This window comes from Vicugna pacos, chromosome 8 (assembly GCF_048564905.1).
Source record: "Vicugna pacos chromosome 8, VicPac4, whole genome shotgun sequence".
Classification (NCBI taxonomy): Eukaryota; Metazoa; Chordata; class Mammalia; order Artiodactyla; family Camelidae; genus Vicugna; species Vicugna pacos.
The window spans coordinates 42,995,663-43,019,746 of NC_132994.1; the positions used below are offsets into that span (position 1 = coordinate 42,995,663).

The 24,084-nt window shown below is 32.9% G+C and overlaps 1 protein-coding gene across 5 annotated transcripts in view; it reads right to left on the reverse strand.

Moving 5' to 3' along the window:
• TBC1D32 (TBC1 domain family member 32) overlaps positions 1 to 24,084 on the reverse strand; it is a 131,438-nt gene that overhangs the window by 57,422 nt on the left and 49,932 nt on the right. For all 5 annotated transcript variants that reach the window (XR_012074970.1, XR_012074969.1, XM_072965806.1 and 2 more), the window contains 5 exons: positions 18,811 to 18,949; positions 16,250 to 16,337; positions 14,236 to 14,354; positions 10,848 to 10,964; positions 3,859 to 3,947 (listed from right to left, as the gene is read on the reverse strand). Coding sequence is in view for 3 of the 5 variants with exons in the window: in XM_072965806.1 (XP_072821907.1) it covers positions 3,859 to 3,947; positions 10,848 to 10,964; positions 14,236 to 14,354; positions 16,250 to 16,337; positions 18,811 to 18,949 (552 nt within the window). In the remaining 2 variants the exon portion in view is untranslated. The remainder of the gene's footprint in view (positions 1 to 3,858; positions 3,948 to 10,847; positions 10,965 to 14,235; positions 14,355 to 16,249; positions 16,338 to 18,810; positions 18,950 to 24,084) is intronic.

Sequence of the window (24,084 nt, forward strand, 5' to 3'; positions counted from 1 at the left end):
GTTTTAAAACAATAAACCTATTTTTCAAAAAAAAATACTTTTGGCCATGAAGCATGAAGAGGCCAGTGATGGTTATCTTCAACAGATATGAATATTCCCTATAAGGATAATGAGTATTGCTTTCTTTTGTTTTCATTATATTCTAATTATTCTATATAAACGGGAATTCTTTGATTATATAAGAATTCTGAATCAGTTACTGATGTCTTCAGTTAGTAACAGATCATTTGGTTATTTTCTTTATATTAACTTAATAGAATAAAATTAAATATTTGATATGTGTATTATATATATATATATATATATATATATATATATATATATATTCTTAAAGAAAGTTGTATATTTATAACATTCTGGGTGCAAATTATTTTCTTGAACACCTGCCTTTTAAGGACACTAATTAAGGCACAATGACGGTTTTATTCTCTATAATTTATTGAGATATAATTGACATAGTGTATAGCAAAGTAGTTTCAGGTGTACAATGTAATGATTTGATAGTTGTATACATTGTGAAATGGTCTCCACAGAAGTCATCACATAAATCGTTATAGGAATTTTTTGTTGTTGTGGTTTTTAAGATCTACTGTCTTAGCAACTTTCAAGTATGGAATACGATCTCTTCACCCATTTTCTCCCCACCCTACCTTTGGCAACCACCAGTCTGGTCTGTGTATCTATGAGCTTTTTTCTGTTTTGATTCCACAAGTAAATGAGATCATACAGTATTTGTCTTCCTGACTTATTTCACATAACATAATGCCTTCAAGGTCCATCCATGTTGTTGCAAATGGCAAGATTTTGGTTTTTTATGGCTAAATAATCTCATTGTGTATATACCATATTTTCTTCATCCACTTATCGATCATTGGACATTTAGATTGCTTTGATGTCTTGGCTACTACAAATAATGCTGCTATGAACATGAGGGTGCATATATCTTTTTGAATTGGTGTTTTTATTTTCTTTGGGTAAATAATCCAGAAGTGAAATTGCTGAATCATGTTGGATTATGTGGTAGTTCTATTTTTAACTTTCTGAGGAACATCTGTATTGTTTTCCATAGTGACTCAACCAGTTTACATTCCTACCAACCGTGCACAAGAGTTCCCTTTTCTCCACATCCTCACCAACACGTATTATTTCTTGTTTTGGGGTTGTTTTTTGTTTGTTTTGGGGGTTTTTTTGTTTGTTTGTTTTTTTGATAATAGTCATTCCAAAGTTGTGAGGTGATTTCATTGTGGTTTTGATTTGCATTTCCCTGATGATTAGTGATGTTGAGCATCTTTTCATGTACCTGTTGGTCACTTGTATGTCATCTTTGGAATAATGTCTATTTAGACCTTCTGCCCATTTTAAAATCAGATTTTGTTTTTTGCCATTGAGTTGTGTGAGTTCTTTATATATTTTGTTTTTTGTTTTTTAGGGAGTAATTAGATTTATTTATTTCAATTTTTCCTTTTTTTAGTATAATAGAAGTACTGGGGATTGAACCTTGGATCTCTGAACTATACCCTCCCCCCTACATATTTTGGATATTAACGTTTTATCAGATATATGATTTGCAACTTTTTCTCTCCCATTCTATAGGTTGCCTTTTCATTCTGTCAGTGATTTTCTCTGTTGTTCAGAAGCGCTTTCGTTTCATGATGGCCCACTTGTTTATTTTTGCTCACGTTGCCTTTGCTTTTGGTGCCAGGTCCCCTGGAAACTACTGATGTTGCAGTTTAAGCTTTTCTTAACCATCTTTAGTTTAGAGGAATGTTACACTCTTCCCTTGAATATTTTATTTCAATATAAAAACTGTATATCTTACAGAGAAAGAACTATATCATCACTCAGTATTTATAGTTTTCTTTATATCAAACTATAAATTAAGTTTAATTAAGGCTGTGGAATTGTTTATTTTTAACAATTTAAATCTTATGTAGTAATTCTTAAATATGCACATTAGAATTTATTACGATTAAAAATGTTAATACAGTTCTCCTAAAACCGATTACTTCTTCATTTGAAACTCTAATGTGATCTATTTTTAATTTTCTTCAAAACAAAATTCAGAAATCTGTACTTAAAGAACAGCCTTTAAAATTACAGGTGACCTTGAGATGAGCAGGATGTGCAGTTCTGACAGAGCTATAGAGTCAATGTCAAATCTAAGTGGGCTGAGGAGTAAAGAGACGTGACTAAGAGGGGACAGTTGGTATAGATATATTTTGCTGCAAGAGGCAGAGAAACAGGACAGCAGCTGCAGGGAGATGTGAGGTCAAGGGAAATTTCTGTGTGTGTGTGTGTGTGTGTGTTGCCCCATTTTACAATGAAATGAAATATGTAAAGGCCTGTCTGCACACTGATAGCAACAGTAGAGAAGGATAGGTTGGAAGTGGAAACAAAGAAGACAGGAGGGCTAATCAAAGGAGAAACCTTCTTGTCCATTAGTCATTTACAATATAAGATTTGTAAGATCTTGGCAAACAAAAATGCAGAAATTTAAACAGAATGTGATGTTGTTAAAAGTGAAAATCCACATTTCACTAAACCCCAAATTAGCCTCATCTAAGTGCTTTAGTAAAACTAAAGAAACTATCAAACTTAACATTATGCTATTTCTAGATTTTTGAAGCAAGGGAAAAAATACAGTGAATGGAAAAAAGCAATGCTAAATGTAGAAATCAAGCACATTAATGAGATGATTTACTGAAGGGAATGGTACAGTTAGAAACAAACTGTGAAAGTGAAAGAAAATGATACAGGTAAAAATTCAAAATACACAGAAACACAAGATTTTATATAACACTAAGCTATGATTTAAATTACTTCTTGGACTGCTTTTTACATGACTTAACATCCCCTCATTAGTTTTTTTTTTTTTTTTGCCAGAAGAACACTAGAGAAAAATACTACTCTATAAAAGAAAACATACAGAATAAATTCACCCTATGTATCAAAAATAAGAAGCCAAAGTGTTCTGTAAGTAGAAAACTCAAACATACTTGCTATGCAAAAGGAGGTTCTACTAAATGGATTATTCCCAGAATTCATCACTGCTTACTATATGAGTACCTGATGCTATTCACCGAAAGTTAAAATTTAATGTGAAAATACACTTTGAGATAAAGGGCACACCATCCAAAGAACTATAACAGCTGCAGCTTTTTTCTACCTTATTTGAACTAGAAAGTCCAAAAATGAAGCTCAGCTATCAATGAATGGAAAAAAAGAGTTTAAGACTTATAAAACTAGAAAATTCTAATTTTAGAAAAGTAATTGCTTTATTTCTTAGGTAGAACATTTCTCACTGACCTCTTCCCTCATTCTTGAGAAAGTTACTTTGTTAGTAAAAAGGGAATAAAATCATGAACCAAAGAAAGTGAGAAATTTCTGTAATTCAGTTGCTTTTAAATGTTAAGAAATATAAAATCAAGCAGAAAAGATTTAAACCTTGGCGAAACTAAAAGAACATGATTAACACTGAGGAGCAGAATTTGGGCAAAATAAAAATTGTCCATTTCTAGGCCTCTTTCAAGCTTATATTACAGCAGGAGTCCAATTAAATACCAATCCGGGGAAGTCCCAGTTCACTCCTTAGTAAACTGAATAGTCCACAAAATGCCTTTTAATAAATCGAGCAAAAGGGAAAGACATTGTAATAACAGAGAACTTAAATGTAGACAAAGGCCATAATGTAAAAATCTAATATCTATAATTTACTTCATAATATTATAGGAAGACAAATTACCCTTACATATGCTTTAAGAATTAGTTTATTTTAAATACTTTATGAAAGTATATAGAACATTTGCTTAACATTTTGCAACACAGAAAATGTATCTTAAGTTAAATCTAGCACCTTACCTTAAACCAAATATGTGTGACTGTTCATAGTTGAATAAAGAACGAATCTTAGCTTCAGAATTCAAAATTATAAGTCTATCAATAATATCCTGAAAAAGAGACTTAGGGTGAGACTGTGCTTGACTGGAACCATTTAAAGAAAACCAAATCAACAAATACTTACTTAGATTTCTGGTTCTCAAACTCAGCTACACATTTGAATCACCTACGGAGCTGTTTATAAAAATTAATTCCTGCATCTCACCCCTAAAGATTCTTAATTAACTCATTTGGGTGTGGTAGGGGCATTAAGATTCCTGAAATGAATCATCAAATGTTTAACCAAAATAGAGAATTACTAATTTATACCCCATCTAGTATTGTGAGCAGCCAGTTAAATATTATTTAAACTGCTAAAAATGTAAACTACTTTGAAAAACAAATATGAACTCTACAAATGTGAATCATGAACAGTGGGTTTAAACAGTTTTACCTAGGAACTGTTTGAGATTTTGTTAATAGATACTCTCTGCTCATGTAAATCAGTGGTTTCCAGTCCTGAACGAACACTGAAATCAACTTAAAAAACTTTAGTGAACTTAAAAAATATATAGCTGCCCAGGCTCTACCCCAGAGCAATTAAGTCACTATCCCTGGGGGTACGATTCTGGCATTAATAACCTTGTGAAAGCTTCCAAAAGTTGTTGCAATGGGTAACCAGGCTTAAAACTCACTGGCGCAAGTGCAGAGAATCCGATTATCTAGGTGCCACAAGATGTCCCAAGCACTGGAAATTAAAGCCTACTACTGCAAATTTTTGAGCACTCTCTAAAAGCCTTTCTTTCTATAATACTTGGTATTTGTGCATATCTTTGGGTTCAAGCCTAAGAACTCTACGCATAGACAAAAACCTGTCTCTCTCATTGCTCATTTTCCTGGCCAAGAAACTTGCTACCTCCATGAGTTTAAATTCAAGATATTTCTGTAACCAACAGGGTAAAAGAGGAAGGTTATGCTGGGGAATAAAGTCACATAATACTTATGGGGAACTATGTAGATAATACTACAAACATATCATCAAATAAGTAAGAGGCAAGGGAGTAAGTTTATAAGGAGGAGGAAATAATGGCTCTCAATATCACATCTGAAAAAATGCAAGACAGAGTAAAAACTGGATTTTGTATAAACTTACCTAATGAAAGTTTATATGGAACATTTAGGAATGCATTTACCATCCTATAGTTTTTCCTGTAAAACTGTGTAAATAATATTAGCATAAGAATTTATAGTCAGCAAATACAAAATAAACTGCCTCACAATGAAGGATGAAAGAACTGCTATCTTAAATAATCTGTCATTGTTGTCTGCTTCTTAGCTGAGTATTCCTTGTATCAAAACAGTATGTGACACTTTGTGACTCCAGAGTTCTAGTTCTGAATCTGAAATCTAGATACTGTAAGAATAAGAAAGAATACAAGACAGAGAATGTATTCCCAGCAAGCTGGAAGAGTAGATCGCAGCAATCTATCAATAATAATGCATTTTCAGAGAACAAATGTTACAGTAAATAACTTCTTCTTCACAGAGGATTACACTGATGGATCACCACTTACGAAAGAAAAGGAAACTCCTGGGAAGCCACTCTTATGGAGAAATTCAGATTCTAAGCACTACAACACATGTCAATAAGGCAATTAGTTTCCTAAATTAAGTAGCAATTTCCCAGTAACAAGCTAATGCAAGTAAGGCTTGGGTCTCGGAAAAAAGGAGTCTGAAACCCTGCTTTTTTAAAAGCATATCGTCCATCTTGAGATTATGTTCAATCATCTTGCAGGCCAGAATGAGACCAAGACTGGGAAAACAAAGAGGAATATGCATTCTCTACGAGTAAATGTATGTTTAAGTGCCCATTCTGCTTACAACTGTCCCAATGGCTATGCTTGTGCTATCTGACCCCTTTTACTTAAGAAAGGGCCAAGTGAAGGGCGAGAGCTAGGTTAACCGTAATGCCAATATTCCTATACCTGCACTATTAGGAGTGGCTTATGACTGGTTAATCAAGAACACCCACAAACAAAATGCAGGCTTTACTAAGGTCCTTCCTTGGGATTTTTCAAACTGGGGAGTCTCTTAGCGCATCTGACTGCTGTAATAGAATAACACAGACTGGGCAGCTTATAAATGCCAGAAACTTTATTTCTCACAGTTCTGGAGGCTGAGAAGTCCAAGACTGAGTTGCCAAAAGACTTTCTGTCCAGTGAAAACCCACTTTCTAGTTCATAAAAAGTCATCTTTTTCTTATGTCCTCAGATGGCAGAAGGGGCGAGAGATTTCTCTAGGGTCTTTTTTAAGGCACCAGTCATCTCCTATAGGCCCCACCTCCAAATATCATCACACAGAGAATTAGGTTTCAACATGTAAGTTCAGGGCTATTCAAACTTTCAGTCTACAGCCAGGAGGTAGAGGAAAATGCCACTCGGATGGCGTAGTGAGCTGAATGGTGATTCCCTCCAAAAAGGATATGTGTATGTTCTAATCCCCACAAACCTATCATTGTTACCCTATTTGAAAAAAGACAGACACTTAAATGAGGCACTTAAAAGCAGAGTTCTCTCTGACTGGTCATAGAAGTCAGAGAGATTCAGAGGATGAGAGAAGTCCTTCATTGCTTACCTGGAGGGGACAACAGGACAAAGCCCTGAAAGTAGCCCCCTGCTGACAGCCAGCAGGAAACCAGGCACTTCAATCCCACAACTGTAAGAAGCTTACCTCTCCCAACAAGAAGAATGAATTAGGACATGGATTTTCCCCAGAGCTTCCAGACAAGCCCTCAGCCTACTCAACACTTTTGATTTCAGCCTTGTAATACTCAGAGCAGAAAACCCAGGCACACAGTACTTGACTCCTGACCTACAAAACTGTGAGCTAACAGAGTACTCATTCCAACAATTTGATATGCAGCAATAGAAAAAAAATTAGAGATACATTGGTAAATATAAGATAAGCCAAGGTTATTAATTTTGGCGTAACTGATAATAGCAAAAGACTTAAAGAAACTAGGTATCCATCAACAGACAACTAGATGAATAAATTCTAGTACATCCACACAACAGAATACTATGCAACTGTAAAAAAACATGAGGAAGAGCTCTCTGTACCACTATGGAGTAAATTTAAAGATAGAGAAAAGAAATATGCGAAGAGCAGGCTGGTGTTTATAGCATACCATCTTTTGCTTAAGAAATCTGCAGCAGGGAAAAAAATATATATATATATTCATTTTTGAAATGGACAGAAAGATTAACCAAAAATAGAAACTAGAGCTATAGAACAGCACTATAGAACCGACCTTTCTGCAATGACAGAAATGTTCTGTGCTGTCCAATGTTATAGCTGTTAACCACATACAGCTAGTAGGAACTTGAAAACTTAGAATGTGAATGCTACTTAAAGGAAATAAATTTCTATTTAATTAGAGTTTATAATTTATAAATTCTACATGTGGCTAGGAGTTATCACATTAAACATCAAAATGTATAAGGGGAGAGAGGAAAGTGAGGACTAATGTTTAAGCACATTCTGTAAATAAATCTTATTATAAATTGGAACCACACAGTATTTTTCTATAATTTAAAAGAAAAGAAAATTAAAACAATAAAAAAGAACTTCCCTAATTTTAAAACATTCTGTCATGAACTTATCTATCAAGTTAATGGCAGAACCTGGCAGAGTACAGATTTATTTACTTCAAGTTACTTTAAAACACAGTATTCTGATTGTAAATCCCCAGTAGATAATCCAAAGACAAAACTGAAATGCCTGTATGCGTTCACTAATCTTATTTTGAAAGTATTATATGTGCATTGTGCAATAAAGCAAATGAGTTATTTTGTTTATGTCATTAGAAACCAAACTTTGTAAAGAAGAAAGAAATATATAAACAAAGTAAGAAGAAATATCAGTATAGGCTCCTGATTAATTTTTCTCTCTTAAAAAAAGAAAAAGAAACAACTACTTATTTCCCTTGGCTGTCCACTGAAAAGACTGTGAAGGGAATTAGAAATAATGACAATCTTGAATAGTGAACATTCCTAGTACTCAGGTTGTAGTTTCTAAAAATACTTTCTACAAAAGGAACGAGTACTCTTTGAAGAAGATTCTAGGCCTGAACCAGAAAATGTGTACAATGAGTCCAGCATATCTTATAAAAGAAATCAAGAAAAAAATATCAACTATCAAAAGGACTCAGTAGCCAAAGAATGAGTGTCTTGACCATCAAAAGCAAAAGTGATTGCATTGGACTGATACATATATATGTAAAACCAGGAGTTCATAATGATAATAACAATCATAAAACCTCCCTTTGAGTATTAGAACATCAGTTCATTACTCTGAAAATTTAAAAAATAGAATCAAGCATTTATTCTGTCATTTCTGGAAGAACTGTATTTCAGGATTCCCTTTAATAAATAATTCCAGTTAAATACAAAAAAGAATGATAGAACTAGAATCACCATTTCACATCTCCTAAGAAAACAATGAATGAGTACAACTCATGACAAATATTCTAGTTTCTCCAATAAGTTAATTCCATGGAAAGAAAAAGGGAAGATCAATTTTTTTAGAATAAGATTTAAAAGGACACAATGACTGAATGCAGCATGTGGATCTGTTTGGATCAGGACTTGACCAAGTGTGAAAAATGACACCTTTGAGACAACAAAGGAATCTTCAGAGTACTCATTCCTTTTAGTAGAAGGTGCTATATAGTCTACACTAGATATTAGATAATATTAGATAACATTAAGGAACATGGACCACGCATGGAGGCAAAGGGAAATTAGCAAAGATTTTAAACAACAGAATGACTGCATCTGGATTTCATTTTTAAAGGATCATCTTGAGGATAAACTAGTGTGAGGATAAATTATGGGTTAAGACTGGAAGAAAAAAGAGCAGTTGAGATCTCACTGAAGTAATCTAGACAAAAAATGAAGGCCCCAACTAAGATGGTCTTAAATGAAATAGAAAAAGTAAATAAAATCAAGTCATTAGAGAGAGAAAAATCTATAAAATGGTGAATAACTACATATAAAGAGGAGTCAACAACAACTTTCAGGTTTCTAGCTTATTCAGTTGTGTGGATGATAGAGCTAAGATAGAAAAATAAGAGACAGAATTGATTTAGGATAGAAAAAACATTGTATTCAGTTGTAGACATGGTAAGTTTCCCATGAGTTTTCCAGATGTCCATTATCTGGGAGAAATCTGGCTATAGATCTGGCAGTCAAGTAAGCAATACAGGTCAGAGAGTTGTCAGTGTACAACTGAAGCACAGAACTGGATGAGATGAACACAAAGGATATGAAAAAGAGGAGGAGAAGCCCACAAAGGAGAGTGTGCGGGAGAGGCCAGAGAAGCTGGAAGAGAACCGGAAGCAATGCCATGGTCACAGAAGAGAGTGATACTGAGGAGGAGTGATCAACTGTGCTAAACACCACAAAGTGATAAATCAACAAGGAGGAGGTTCCACTGGATCAGGGAATTACACATTCATCGGGGACTTCCTGCAGAACCATTTCTAAAGGTGATCAAGCAAGACTCAGGATTACAGTGACTTCCAGAATTGATACAAGAGAAAGAAGTTGAAATTTCAAGTTTAGGCAAGTTCAAGACACTTTTTGGCAGGGAAACAAAAAAGAAAATCATAGGATGGTAGCTAAAAGACAACACAGATCAAGGAAATCTTTTTTTAACAAGGAGAGTTTATATATGTTTAAACGATAAGAAGCAGTGATTCTTCTATAGGATTAAAATGTAGTGGGAAAGACGGACTCACTCACAGTTAAGTGTTTTAATACTAAATAAAAGACAAATCCTTACATAAGTGGAAAGACATTTTTGACTATGCACTGTAGAACATCCATGAACACTTGAGAACATCCAAGCCATTGTTTGAGAAGAAATAACAACTCATTTGTACTTGTTTTCCGTAATAGATTTAAACAAAGGCAATAATATTAGAAATATTTTCAAAACCAATTCACTGGATATCTACTATGTGCTAGGTGCAAATGTGACTAAGATATCCTACGTGCCCTCAGGCTCTCACAGAGTAGTAGGGAAGACCGACAAATAAATGGCTAATTACAAAACTACTTAAGAAGTGTCAAGATACAAGTAAGGACAAGATAGAATGGGAATACTTAAAGAATATAAATTAAAAGTTTAATGATAAAAATACTTATCTTTATATTTCATTCAAATACATTATCAAAAATTTACCAAAATTTATCAAAAATTTGAGAAAGTTTTAAAAAATCAAAATGTTTAGGGTCAATAAGAATTGGAAGTACTCAAAATGTCAAGACCATAGTAAAAAGACAAAACACAGGACAAAGTGACCAGAAATAAAAAGTACTGATTAACAGTGGAATTTCAGAACTAAATAATTCTTTACTAATGTATATATACACGTATTTATGTGTCTTCAATTCAGAAACTTACCCAAAGATGAGGAACTAAGTATCTCTGAATGACTAGAACAAGTTACTTATTTTCGAGTATGAATATAAAATAAGTCTCAAATAAATATGTACATACTGCCCTCATGGGGCAGTAATACATAGTTCATTCAAAATAAGCAGAAAAATATTGGACCCCTTGGAAACAATTTATCCCTAATTATCTTCGCCAATGAAGGAGCAGTACTGGTGTGACTAATAGTATAAGTCACCTAAAATAACTCATATACATCCTTCTATTTATGCCAAGTCTACTTCCTAGTTGGGAAGACTTAACCTTGCATTTTGACAGGTGCTACAGCTGTTAGATAGCCTGGATCAAAGATTGCACTTATAGATCATTCAGAAGCTAACATTCTGTAGGTAACTAAATCAAATCAGCCTTTAAATATGATTAGTGTTTCTTTTTTCTGTTAAACTGCATTTTTACTACAAATCTTAAAAAAGTGCATGACAAAAGTGAAAGATTAAAAGAAAATTACTTACAACAATGCATGTTGGGACTTCACGAAGAGAGTACTCTGCTTTATTAGGAAGACCTTGATTGCCTGCCAGCTCATAAACAGCGGGATAAGATAACAAGTTCACCAGTGCTAGAAAAGACTGAGGAAAGGGGAAAAAAATTATTCACATGGTTCATTTTTTTAACCACATCTATCAAAGAATCATTAATGTAAAGTTTTACAGCAGTATGACTGCAAGGGGTAATTTCTAAAATAATCCCAATTAATCCATATAACTATGAAATACATGCTTATATGGTAAGTACAAAATAGTTAACATAAATAACAATCTACATGCTGACAATGCGTAACAATTGTAACAAAACATTTTAAAACATTTTCCAACTCCATTTATATCATGTATCTTTTGATAGTTTGGTTCTGATAAAAAAAAATGAAATGACCCATCTTTCTCACTCTGCCTTGTTATATCTGATGTGTAAGAAAATATAAGAAAAGATACTCTGGAGTTCTGGAGCAAGATAATAAATTTTATATATTACTACTTTCAGGTCACAAGACTACCTTTTATCCTTTACATTCATTGGAAATACAAGTAACCTAATTATAGTTAATTTTTAAAAGCCATGGCTTTTACTATGAAAACCAGCTTATTTTCTGGTGCAAGCTTATCCAGTTAATCTTTCCATGAAATTTTTAAGCTCCTGCTCTCGTCTTACTGACAACAGCCTAAATATTTTTCTCAAGCACATTTCATTCTTTGGATCCCCTGTGCAAATGTAAGGGTTGCCCACTACTAAACAATAGATCTAAACTCCTCAGCATGGCTTTCAAGGCACTTTACTAATCGACACCTTTCTTCTCTTCAGTCTCAAAAGCCTCAATTCCCATTAAGTTTCCTCACCTTGAAGTCATTGCTACATCAATCAAATCTGCCTGTGGTCTCCTTCAAGTGACTGCCACACATACAAACTTCCCTTATACTACTAACATGCTCTCTCCTGCCCTCCCACTTACTCATTATCCTCCTTCACAAGCTTTCAAGCTTGCTATGTTTTTTCTAGAAGGCTTTCCAACTAAGTCTATCCATCTCTAGAAGCCCTATATCCTGTCAAAACTTGTATGTTTAATTTGTATTATATTAACTGCACTGAGTTGTAACTAATAAGTTTTCTGCTTGTCATGTTAAAATACTCATTAGACTCAGAAAATTTGACAATCAGACAAATTAAGAATTCTCACTAAAATCAGTACACTAAGATAATTAAAAAAACAGTTAATTCAATCTCTCATTTAATAGATGAGAAAATTTGAGGATCAGAGAAGTGAAGTGACTTAGCGAAAGACATATAATCAGAAACCTGGTAGCAGAACTAACAGTATTTTCTTATTTTCAGGCTAATATTATTCATTACAAAATAAGTAATCTTCAGACACTATTTATTAACAATGTTGCCCTTACTCCACAGTCCTGGCTTATGAATAAAATGTTCTGTGAGGATGGAAGTTTTATGTTCTGTACTGTACAATAAGGTAGTCACTACTAAATGTGGCTATTGATGACCAATTAAGATATGATTAATGTAGCTGCAATCGAATTTTTATAAGTTTTTTTTTTTAATGGAGGTACTGGGGATTGAACCTAGGACTTAGTGCATGCTAAAGCATGTGCTCTACCACTGAGCTACATGCATCCCCAAAACTGAATTTTTAACTTTAATTATTTTAAATTTACGTAGCTACATGGGACTATTGTCTATCATATTGCAAAGCAACATTATAGAGAAAAGGAGGAAGGAACTGGACTGGAAGTAAACTTTTAAATGTGCCTCATTATGTATTGAAGCTGCATCACTGTTTTCTAAAATTTAAACAACAATAGAATTAAATCCTAAAAGAAAATAGAATCCCTAAGGAAGAATAATATTTAGAGCTAGAAGCTGGGCACTAAGACTGTTTATCACTATGAGATTCTAGGTCTTTCATAGTTCAGGAAAATGTACAATTTTTTTAAGAGAAAAGTTAATGATTAGTTTATATGGACATTCCTAACTCAAAGTCAAAGAAGTTAAAATTCTTTTAACTCTAAATTTGAATTAGAAATATTTCCTAGGGATTATAATCAGTACTTTGCAACATCATGTAAAATTCAAGAAACCTGTAACCATACAGACTTACTAAGAAAAAAATAAACAATCCAATCCAAAAATGGATCTAAACAAGCAATTCTCCAATGACACATATGAATGGCCAATAGGCACATGAAAAAATGTTCAATATCACTAATTATCAGAGAAATGCAAATCAAAACTACAATGAGGTAACATCTCACACCAGTATGAATGGCCATCATTCAGAAGTCCACAAAAGATAAATGCTGGAGAAGGTGTGGAGAAAAGTGAACCCTCCTACACTGTTGGTGAAAATGCAGTTTGGTGTAGCCACTGTGGAAAACAGTAAGGAGATTCCTCAAGAGATTTATATAGTCTGTATTTTGTTGCGGATTTTTACATCTACATTCAGTGATATTGGCCTGTAACTTTTTTTGGTAGTGTCTTTTGTTTCGGTATCAGGGTAATTGATGTTGGCCTTGATTGTGAAGCATTCCTTCCTTTCAAACTTGGAATAGTTTGAAAAAGAGAGGCATTAACCCTTTATATGTTTGGTACAAGTCACCTGTGAAGCCATCTGATCCTGGGCTTTTCTTTGTTGGGAGTTTTCTACTATTAATATTGATTCAATTGCATTACTGGTCATCTGTCTATTCATATTTTGCATTTCTTCCTGATTCAGTCTTGAGAGATTACATTTCTAGGAATTTATCAATTTCTTCTCAGTTGTCCATTTTATTGGAATACAATTGTTCATAGTAGTATCATGATTTCTGCAGTATTGGCTGTAAATTCTTTTTTATTTCTAATTTATTTGGGTCCTTTTTTTCTTGATAAATCTGGCTAAAGGTATACCGATTTTGTTTATCTTTTCAAAGAACCAGCTCTTAGTTTCATTGATCTTTCCTATTTTTTTTTAGTTACTATTTCTGCTTTGACCCTTATAATTTCTTTTATTAAATTTGGGTTTTATTTGTTCTTTTTCCAGTTCTTTGAGTCAGTGTTTATTGTTTTGCTTTGGTAACATGTCCGTTATGTATTACTTTTATTAATTGAAAAAAGTTATAGTAGGAATATCACAAAAGAAAAATGTCCTTGCAAAATAATTCATAGGGAATACTGGTATGTATCTTTCACTAAGTTTTGAAATATTTTGAAAATAAAAATTTAGAAATGAAAAGAGGAAAAAGAAGAACTTAGGAAAGGTTGTTTTCTGTAACTGAATATAGGTAAGTCTGGATGAAGTAACTTAAGAGAAAAACTTAAAATCTCCACATTATTAGATAAATCATTTTTTACCTTTTGACAGCTTTGGTCAATAGGGTCCACTGGAGTAGATCTGGGATGGGTTACTCTAACATCATCTCTTCCACATTCCAGATTGGCCCATAATTCAGTAATAAGTGCATTAATGAACCCTAAGAAGAATTTTGCATAATATTTATAACATACTAGTCTTTGAATTACAGAGGAAATATATAATTATCCTTCTGACAAGACTGGTCCATACTGACAAAAGACATACTTGTATCTTGTATAAGAAATAACCTATAACCTTGGTATAAATTATATCCACTGCTGTTAATATATGTCTATGATGCCTCATTATCATAAAATTACATAATGACCAAATTCTGAAAGACTATTTCCCTGAAGGACTGAGTCTGTTTTTAACCTTTGGCCAGTAACCTCTCTGAGTAAGTTTTTCTGAAAAAACTAAGGTTTACACTTCACTCTGCAAATGAGTGAAAGGCAGCTTGAAAGCTAGGGCAGCGGGTGTGTACAGAAGGTGTGTACTGAAGGCACAGCAGGCACCCAAAGAGTCTAAGCGTGTTCCCTTAGTCTCATGTAACGATTTTTTTCCCATTTCCATATGCTTAGAACAATTCTTCGTTTCATACAACCTCTGGCTCTAGACAGTCTTTAAATTCTCATGAGTCAGATAGTGTATTATTTTATCTATATGAAAGTGATTATTAAGCCCAATTATTAAATTCCTTTAAGACATATCAAATCATATGGAAAAGTGTAAAACAGAACACCTAATCATAAAATCAGCAAGTTCATAATAACATTAGAGCAGAAAGGGTTCTGTGGTACAAAAGAAAAATACAGGCTCTGAAATAAAAAATATCAAGGTTCATATTATAAATCTGCCAGCGTATTAGCATTATGTCCTTAAATCTTTTGACTTCTTAGAGCACCAGTTAAATCTGAAAAGTGAAACAGTGCTGCATTTGAGGGTTGCCATAAAGTATAAATGGGATGATACACGTAGATTCTTAATATAGTATTAAGACACCACAGAACTCAAGCAGTGTTAATCTTCCTTCCTTTCCCCAATGAAAAACTGCATTTAGCCTTAAGAATAGTCTGATATGATGAGGCTGAGAAACTTAATGCCTCAACCAACAGAGAAATCTGAGGTTGAATCTAGTCTTCAAATGCTCCATTAATGTACCCCCGAGTAACTACAACCAATTAGATTTTATTCTTTGAAGAAACAAAAGAAAAGAATAAGTGGCTCAGCTTAGGATAACTTTTGCCAAGAAACATGTTTCATAACGTAAGTAGTCCAAATTAGTTCAGCCAAAAAATATTTAAGATACACTATAGAAAAATATTTTCCTTTAAGGAAAGAATCAATAGTGATCACTGATGTTATGATTCTTCACTTCTAAGACTTAAATATAATCACAGCATCTCTAATACAGAGTACACCTTGTCTCTGGCTTAGGGTTCAGATAACCCCAATATATAAAATTCTCAATGTTCGAACATCTTAAAAATCCAGTCTGTAGAAGATAATACACGCAAACTGCAAACTGCAAAAATACTGGTGCAAATTAAGCGAGTAAGAGGGAATCTCTCAAGAAGGAAAGAAGAAAGAGAATAAGAAAATGGTATATGTTTGTGATAAACTATTATGATTGTAAATCATGCTTATATATAATTCACTGAAACTGAGCATTAAATCCTATCAGATGCAATTACACCAAGGGAGAGGATGATAAACTTTTGATTTATAAGATGAAAGTTTCTTAAAGGATCGAGTATATTTCAGCTTAGGTCATTATGTGCCATTGTTAAATGCAAAGAAAAAAAAATCTGTTTATGTTTTACAGAAAAAAAAAATTCCTAGTGGAATTTCATGAAAAAGAAAAAAAAAAAAAGGAAATCCCATTAGCATTCTTTCACCTCAGGCCTAACCTGGGAAAAAATTTTTGAGTGAAATAACTGATACTTGATCATGGCAGTTAAATTTTATACTGACTTGCTCATTTCATTTAAATTATAATTCTAAAGAATTTACCTGAACTTTGTAGTGCTACTGCACCTGCTGCTGTTGATGCCACTTGTGTAACCAAAACTTCATAGCCAAACTTTCTATGCCTGCTGATCTAACATAAATAAGGAACAGTAAGAAGCAGGAAAACATAGCATGCCAATATTTTATTCAGATGTTACATGTTGAGTTATTGATATCTTTACTAAAATACTGGACAGTCTTTCAAGTAAAGATAACAAGAGTAGAAAAAACTCAAATTATAATAATCAGTAAGTTAATGCTAATGTAATATTTTTGACAATCTTATTTCAGATCTAGGTTCTCTTACCAGCTCTAAAACTAAGTAGCTTTTTGACCTTGAACAAGTCACTATGTCTCAAGGTCTAAATCTCTTTATACATAAAATAATGGGGCTTTGGACCAGATGAAAAGAGATTCCTTCCGACTCTAAATTCTATTATCTTAATATTTTATCTTTACGTTGACTCTTCAAATAAATTCTCACTAATCTGTACTGACTGCCAGTTTTTTAACTGGGGTTTCAAATAGACAATTTTAAAAAGAATAATGATGACTTCTTAACAATGACAGTTTTAGAGGCAATGTGACTTTTTTTTCCCTAAAGGAGGAAATTACATACACATGCGCACACATACACACACACACACACACACACACACACACAGAATCCTCATTAATATACAGTTTTCTAAACAACACTGGAGAAAACCTTAAATGACTTGTTATTTCACAGACAGTATCATACACGTATTCATGGTAAAGTTCAGAAATATCTCTTAATAAGACAAGACATCATAAAATGTTCCTCCCTCTTCAGACTTTGGCTAAGATCATGTTGCTCTATGAAATATCTGACTTCTATACAAAGGTAACCATTCAGAATTTGTATTTTTCGACATTTTATTAAAAGGGTAAGGATGTGTTTGAATCAAAATTTTAAAATATAAACTGTACATTCAGTTTTAAGGGCAAAAAAGAGAACTAAAAGACCCTAGGAAAGAATTAGGTTTATTTCTTAAATTCTTTTGCTGCTCATTTCTTTTTAAGCTTGCCTTCGTTTTCCATTTTTACGATTCTTATTCTCCATGTTTCTTAATTTACCATCCAATATTCTGCAGTTAGATAACATAGAAGTACAGCAACTATCCTTTCCCACTTGCCTCTTCCATGACAATGGAAAAAACACCTTACTCATCAATCACCCCCATTGACTCTGCTGATTCAGATACTAGCCAGAGGGGTCTCCCAGGTCAACACTAAAAACTAAAAAGGAAGAGGTCAAGAAAAACTTGAGAGAAGTTACAGGTGCTTCACTAAACAAGACTTAGATTTCATGGACACTGTTAAAGACTCATCTGAGTTCTAGTATTACTACCATCAGTAACTAGATATGTGAACATAAGCAGATCATTTATAACCAGCCTAGATCTCCACTTTCTCCTCAGTAAAACTTAGGAAAGCCTAGTTGCTTTTTTTATAAGATAACTGAGAATCTAAATTTTCAAAAAACACCCTGAATAGTATAAAGCAACATTAAAGTATTGTACTAAATTATAGTTGTTAGTTACTGAGGTTCAAGAACAATGTCTTCTATTAAAACAGTATAGTACAAAGGAAGACGAGATTGTTTCAAAATTTACGTACATAAAAAAATGACATCTAGTCCCAGGTGCATTATTAAAATAGTCAAAGCTGTGTCTGCAAGGTCTCAAGCATCTGAATGAGGGAAAAAAGTGTCTTTGAATTGCTTGAGCTATTTTCAAAACCGAAAAAAAAAAAAAAAGAAAGAAACCAAACAGTTAACTAGCACACGAGGAGAGATTCAAATTCACCAGATCTAAATATAATTTTTGTAAACCAAAAAAGATAATGGTAATAAGTAGGGCCTTTGGGAAGAGATTAGGTCAGGAAGATGGAGAGTGTTCATGGATGGAACTGAGTTAGCACTCTTATGAAAAAAAGATTGCCAAGTGCTCCCTAGGCTACATGAAAATACAACGAGAAGTCTGAGTATCAAGAAACAGTAACTGCCAGAGACAAAGAAAACATTTTTAAAAGCATACTTATGATCCTAAAATGTCCAGAAAACTAGGGATATTTACTGGGACTGCAAAAAAAAAAAAAAAAGAATATACCTCAATAATATCTGAGAAAGGCTAAATTTACTGCAAATTTTATTTAATAGTAGCAATAATAAAATACCTCTACAAATATTTCTTTCTTTAAAAATGGGAGGCCTAAACTCTCAATTACACATACATTTAGACACAATAGGTTTTTCTCCTTGAATTCCACCTAGTTTTAGTATATCTAGATGTTTGATATCATATTTATAAAACATCTGGATAAGTAACTGAACTTTTCAATTTCATCCAGTTGTTTCATCCTGTTAACAGTCATCAACGCTCTAATGCTTTCCTGAAAAAACATCAAGTATTACAATGCTATATGGATTTTTAATTGAGGTTTAATAATCTCTTCACACAAAGAAAACAGAATGATGTTCTTAATGGCTTTTACAGAAACAAAAGTTCCTTTTGCCTGTGGCAGATGGTAATTCATACCTGTAATTTTTTTGCATATTGGCTGAACATAAATGTCACACATTCATTGAGGGCACCTGTTCTTTGAAGAAGTAGAAGTCCTTTGGGAGTGGCAGCAAAATTCAGTAAATCATCTAACAAATTCTCTTCCCAAGCCATACTGAAATAGGTAAAAAGAAAAGTATGAATGTCTTTCTTACACTCAAAACTGAAAACAAAACCTCAGCTTAATACTACTAACATTAAATTTACAGAGTATATATTGGCTGCAAAGTACTCACATGTTTAAAAATAAGATCAATAGTATGGTTTCCTTGACAATGAGTTTTTACTCTTATATCTTCTATCCAATAATTTTCCTTCACTAAATAAATCAAATATTAGCTGCACATGTCAGCATTTTCATTACACCTAGATTCTCTCAACCATGTCTTAATTTTATTCTGTTTTCCTATTATAATTCTGCTGTGCCTGGATTCCAAGCCCCATTATTTCTATATTCCTTTTCATTATAAGGTATCTCTCCTCTGACTTTCTAAAGCATATCAGGCATTTTATCTTTATTTTTATAGCTTTTTAGTTTTACTCTTGGAGAATTCCATTTTTTCTCAGAATACTTCTAAAAGGCAATTAGCATTCTCCAGAGGAAAAAAAAAAAGAAAAAAACTTGAAACATTCAGGAGACACAGTTAACAGGAGAGTCAGAGCTAGAAATCTGGAAACACAGGAGGGGATATGGGCACCTCATTCTGAAGTACCAGAAGTAAGAGAAAATGTATTACCCACCCTACTGGATATACCTAGTTGTCTAGAAAGGAACTGTGGACATTGAAACAAGTGAAAATCAAACGTTTATAGGAATAGCAAAACTGAGTATAAAAAAGTGTGCCCCTTTTCCCCAAGGAAGTTTCAGAAGTATGTTTTGAAACTGGTAAGAGATTTGAAATCCAGAACTTTTCTGGTAAAAAAAATAGGAACAATCAGTACATGTTGACACATATCCATCTGTGATTATACAGTAATGGCCAAAGATACAACCATATTGAAACACAAAATAAATATCACCTTAGACAAAGAACAGAAGCAAAAAGAAGCAGGACTAGTTTTGAGGCAAATGCAGGCAATGAAATCCAAATTTGTCTTAAATAGGATAGAAAGAACTCAAAGAGTTACATATGAAATGTTAAGACCAGTGGTAGGCTCACTGCTTAAGATTCATGACTGGGTAAGACTACTAAAAATAGTACATATATAAATTACATATTTTAAGTTTAGTTAAATATTTAAAGAACATACATGTAAACAAAATACATTTTATATATATATATATATATATATATATATATATTATACATACAATACATGTATATGTATAAAACTGCCTAAAGCTGTGGCTTCTAACAAGCCATAAGCCTAGGGAGACAGGAGGATACAGTGAAAGTCTCATTTCTCAAAATAAGCAGATTAGCAATTCATCTTTTACCTTCTAATTTATATGTAATATCCTTGTCATCACTGACAGGAGCCTCAAAATGCCATTACAATGTTTATTTAAAACATGAAGATAAAAGAAAAAACTATAAAACCACTGGACAAGGAAGAATGAACATAAAACTAGAAACTGGAGAAAACAAGGCAGGGGAGAAGAGAGGAACGCAGGGAAGAAAAAAGACTCATTTGAAAATGGACTTGCACTCAAACTTTAAAAGACTTCTAAAGCTAAGAATCAGCAGAATCAACATTCATTAAATTGAATCCATTCCTGCTGAAACAATTTAATGACTAATTTTATTCATGATGTTCAAAGGAAAATTTTTTTAATCTTCCATTAAAACTGAAGCAAAAAGCAACAATCAAATAAAAACAGGTGTTTTTTTTTTTTTAATAAGAACCATTGGAAATCTTGGAAGTAAAAAAAAATAAACAAAAAAACCCAAAAAAAAACCAGCCACTTGGAAAGCAAATGGGAATGGGAAAACTCTAGGCTGAAAAGAATTACTGAACTGAATGGTAGCTAGCTAGACAAGAAATAAATGAACAAACAAGAGAGAGAATATACTGAAAGTTCTCAAATACATCTGATAAATGCTCCAAGAGAATATAATATTTGAAAAATAAGAATTTTCTAGAAGATACAAGTCTAGTCTATACTCAAAAGAATAATCAAAGTAAACTTAAATCACACAAAAATAGAAAACATCCAAAAAAGAAATTGAAAGCTATGAGAAAAGATATAACTTATATAAGAAAGTGACTATACTAACAGATTTATCAGTTACCAATTATTTCAGAAGACAATGTAGTAAAGCTTCAAATACTAGTAAAAAATGATTGTCTATCAAAACTTTTATACCCAGATAAACCACCGTTTAAGGGAGAGAATGTGAGCTCTATAGCAAGCTATGGGCAGGGGAGGGGGTGGTTTGTGTGGGTTGGAGGGAGCATAGCTATCATCAGATATCAAAGGATAAGGTCAGTTTGCTACCTTCAAATCCTTAAAAATAATTAAAGGATAACTGGAAACTTAGAAACATACTTCATTAGGGAAAAACTGAGCCTATCAGAAAAAAATGGGTTACAAGTTTCAATAAATGGCATAAAATAATAAAAATGCCAACAAATTTAATATCTGTGAGAAGAAATAAATTAGGTGATTAAAAAAATAAAACCAAACTTCTAGGTAACTATAACAAGACTAAAAATTATGGAGTATTTAGAAAAGCAATGACTGGTCAAAGTATACTAAGCTCCATATTGCTTTTCAAAACATGATATGAATACTCAATTACTTTTTACTTTCTTAGAAAAAATATACAATTAAACATACTATTGAGAATTTAGGAACAGCCACTTTTTAAGAGAAACATAATTTATAAAATCAAAACCAAGGGAAAAGGAATAAAAAAGTATTGATCTAAGATAAGGCAATAAAGGAGAAAAGGAAAGAAAATAGAATATAAATAAAAAATAAGAAAAAAAAGTGCCAAATATCAGTACTGCAAAAAAGTAAAAAAAAAAAAAACTCATCTAGTAAAAAATGAGACTGTAAGGTTGGGTAAAAGTTCACAATTTACTACTCTGAATGGCAGAAAATAAAAGGATGAAAAAAATACTCTGCATTAACAGGCAGTATTGATTGTCTGATCCAATCTCCATCTAAACTCCTTTTTCATCAACTCTCATGCAGCAAGAGATGGCCATATGGCATATCTAGTAAGATGTTCACAAAAGAATCTAATGACAAGAGATTTCTGTCGTAAATAAAAGACAATGCATCATGAAAAGAAACCATTTGGCTCTACAACCTTTTTCCTCTTAGAAAGCAGCTGTGAGGTCTAGAGATTGGCCACTGTGCAACCCTGAGGGCAAAAAGCAGACATTAATGACGAACAAGAAAAAAGGAGGCTTGGTCTGAAACAGCATCTATAAGCCAACGCCTGGGTGAATTCCAAGAGACTTCTTGTTTTATGAGAAAAAGAAAGTCTTGCTGAGTTATCTGCAAACAAATATACTTGCAAACTAATTAAAGCAAAGTAACAATATCAATATCATACAATATAAAACTTAAGGTAACGCAGTAATGGGAAACTAAATAATAAAATAAAAATGTAACCAAGAAACAGTGAACTTTTATGTTCCTAATAGCATAAAATGTAAGTATGTAAAACAAAACTCTAGAACAAAGAACAATTTACATATCAACTTTTATAGTGAATGATTATACATCAAGCAGAAAAAATATTGAAAATTTTAAATACCTACTTCCAATTAAGAACATAAAATAGCCTTTTCACGCAAGGACAGATTTGTTTTAATTGAATCTATACTACATCACAAGATCTCAACCAGCCTAAAAGAACACATACGATGCAATCCATGTTTTCTGAAAACAATATAAATGAATTAGAAAACAACATAAAGTATAGTAGTTAAAAAACAACTCTTTGGAAACTTAAATGTATTCCAAATATTTCATGAATTTAAAGAGTAAAATCAAGATAGAAAGTTCTTAATATTTATAAGCGCTTAACAGTGAAAGTGCTACATATCAAAATGTATTACAATTAGAATAAATGATGTAATTGTTTGTTTTAATATCCATTCTCAATTATCTTTTTATTTACTTGCCTGTACTACTGAAGTAAGGGAAGGAGAGGAGAGAAAAGGAAGGGAGATGGGGAGAGAGGGAAACAGAACATTAGCAAAACCAAAACCTGGCCTTTGCATAAACTAATGCAATAAATTGGCCAAGTGTGGGAGGGGAGCCAAAAAATACTAAGAATCAAAAATAACCACAGTTAAAGAAATTAACAACACAAGAAAACTTTGAACAAATTAAAACCAAAAAAGTAAATATTCAGATAAAAAAATGTAGTGTTATTTTTCACAAAACAGTCGAGTCACTCAAGCAGAAATAAAACATGAATGAATCATTAGCCATTAAAGAAATTGTGTTCTTAAAAAGTCTACCCTGAATTCCCACGAATAAAAACACAGGCAAAAAACCTGCAGGTTAACTTTTTCAGAATTATGTGATACAATGTTTTAGTTTGTCTTTTCCAATACTACCTCAGCATTTAATTCTCCCTTCAAATTAGTGAAGATACTCAATGTTTCAAAACAGAAGGAAGATGTAAGCCATTCTCTATTTTTTTTTAATTGTTCTTAGAGGACCCTCCAAGGCAAAGATCACATGGCTTTGTTAGCTCATGAGGATTCCATTTTTTGAGTAGTTAGATATTATAGAGGGTTAGATACTCTTGTGGAAATTAAGTTTTAGGTGTTTATTTCTTTGGGAATCACAGGCTGTTGTTTCAGATCACAGATCCCCTGCTACTTCAGCCTCTAGTTTTATCAAAGGCTCCTTGGTAACGGTTGGGGCAGGCTGGGCATCTTTGGTTGTTTTGTGATTACGTTCTTCTCTACAGTCACCCTAAGGATGGTCTCTAAGTAGTCTGCAGTCATCCCAATCACTGACATCAAAGTAGCCTTGAAGAAATCTCATTTGGGGTTGTATTTCAACATCTAGATTTAAAAACATCACCTATGATGACTACACAGCAGTTTCTATCTTCTTTATAAAATTGCAAGCACCAATAAATGAGAAGATAGAGAGGAAATCTCCAACATATGCTGTCAGAAAATATAAAATCAAACTGCCTAATATTAGTCTGTCAGAGGCTCAAGAACATGGACTTCGGCAACTTACCCTTAATTTTACTTTGACATCTCAAGTCTTACTGTCAGTGTTACTATTAAGAAACTAGGATCTTGTAAGTAGACCCAAATATATGT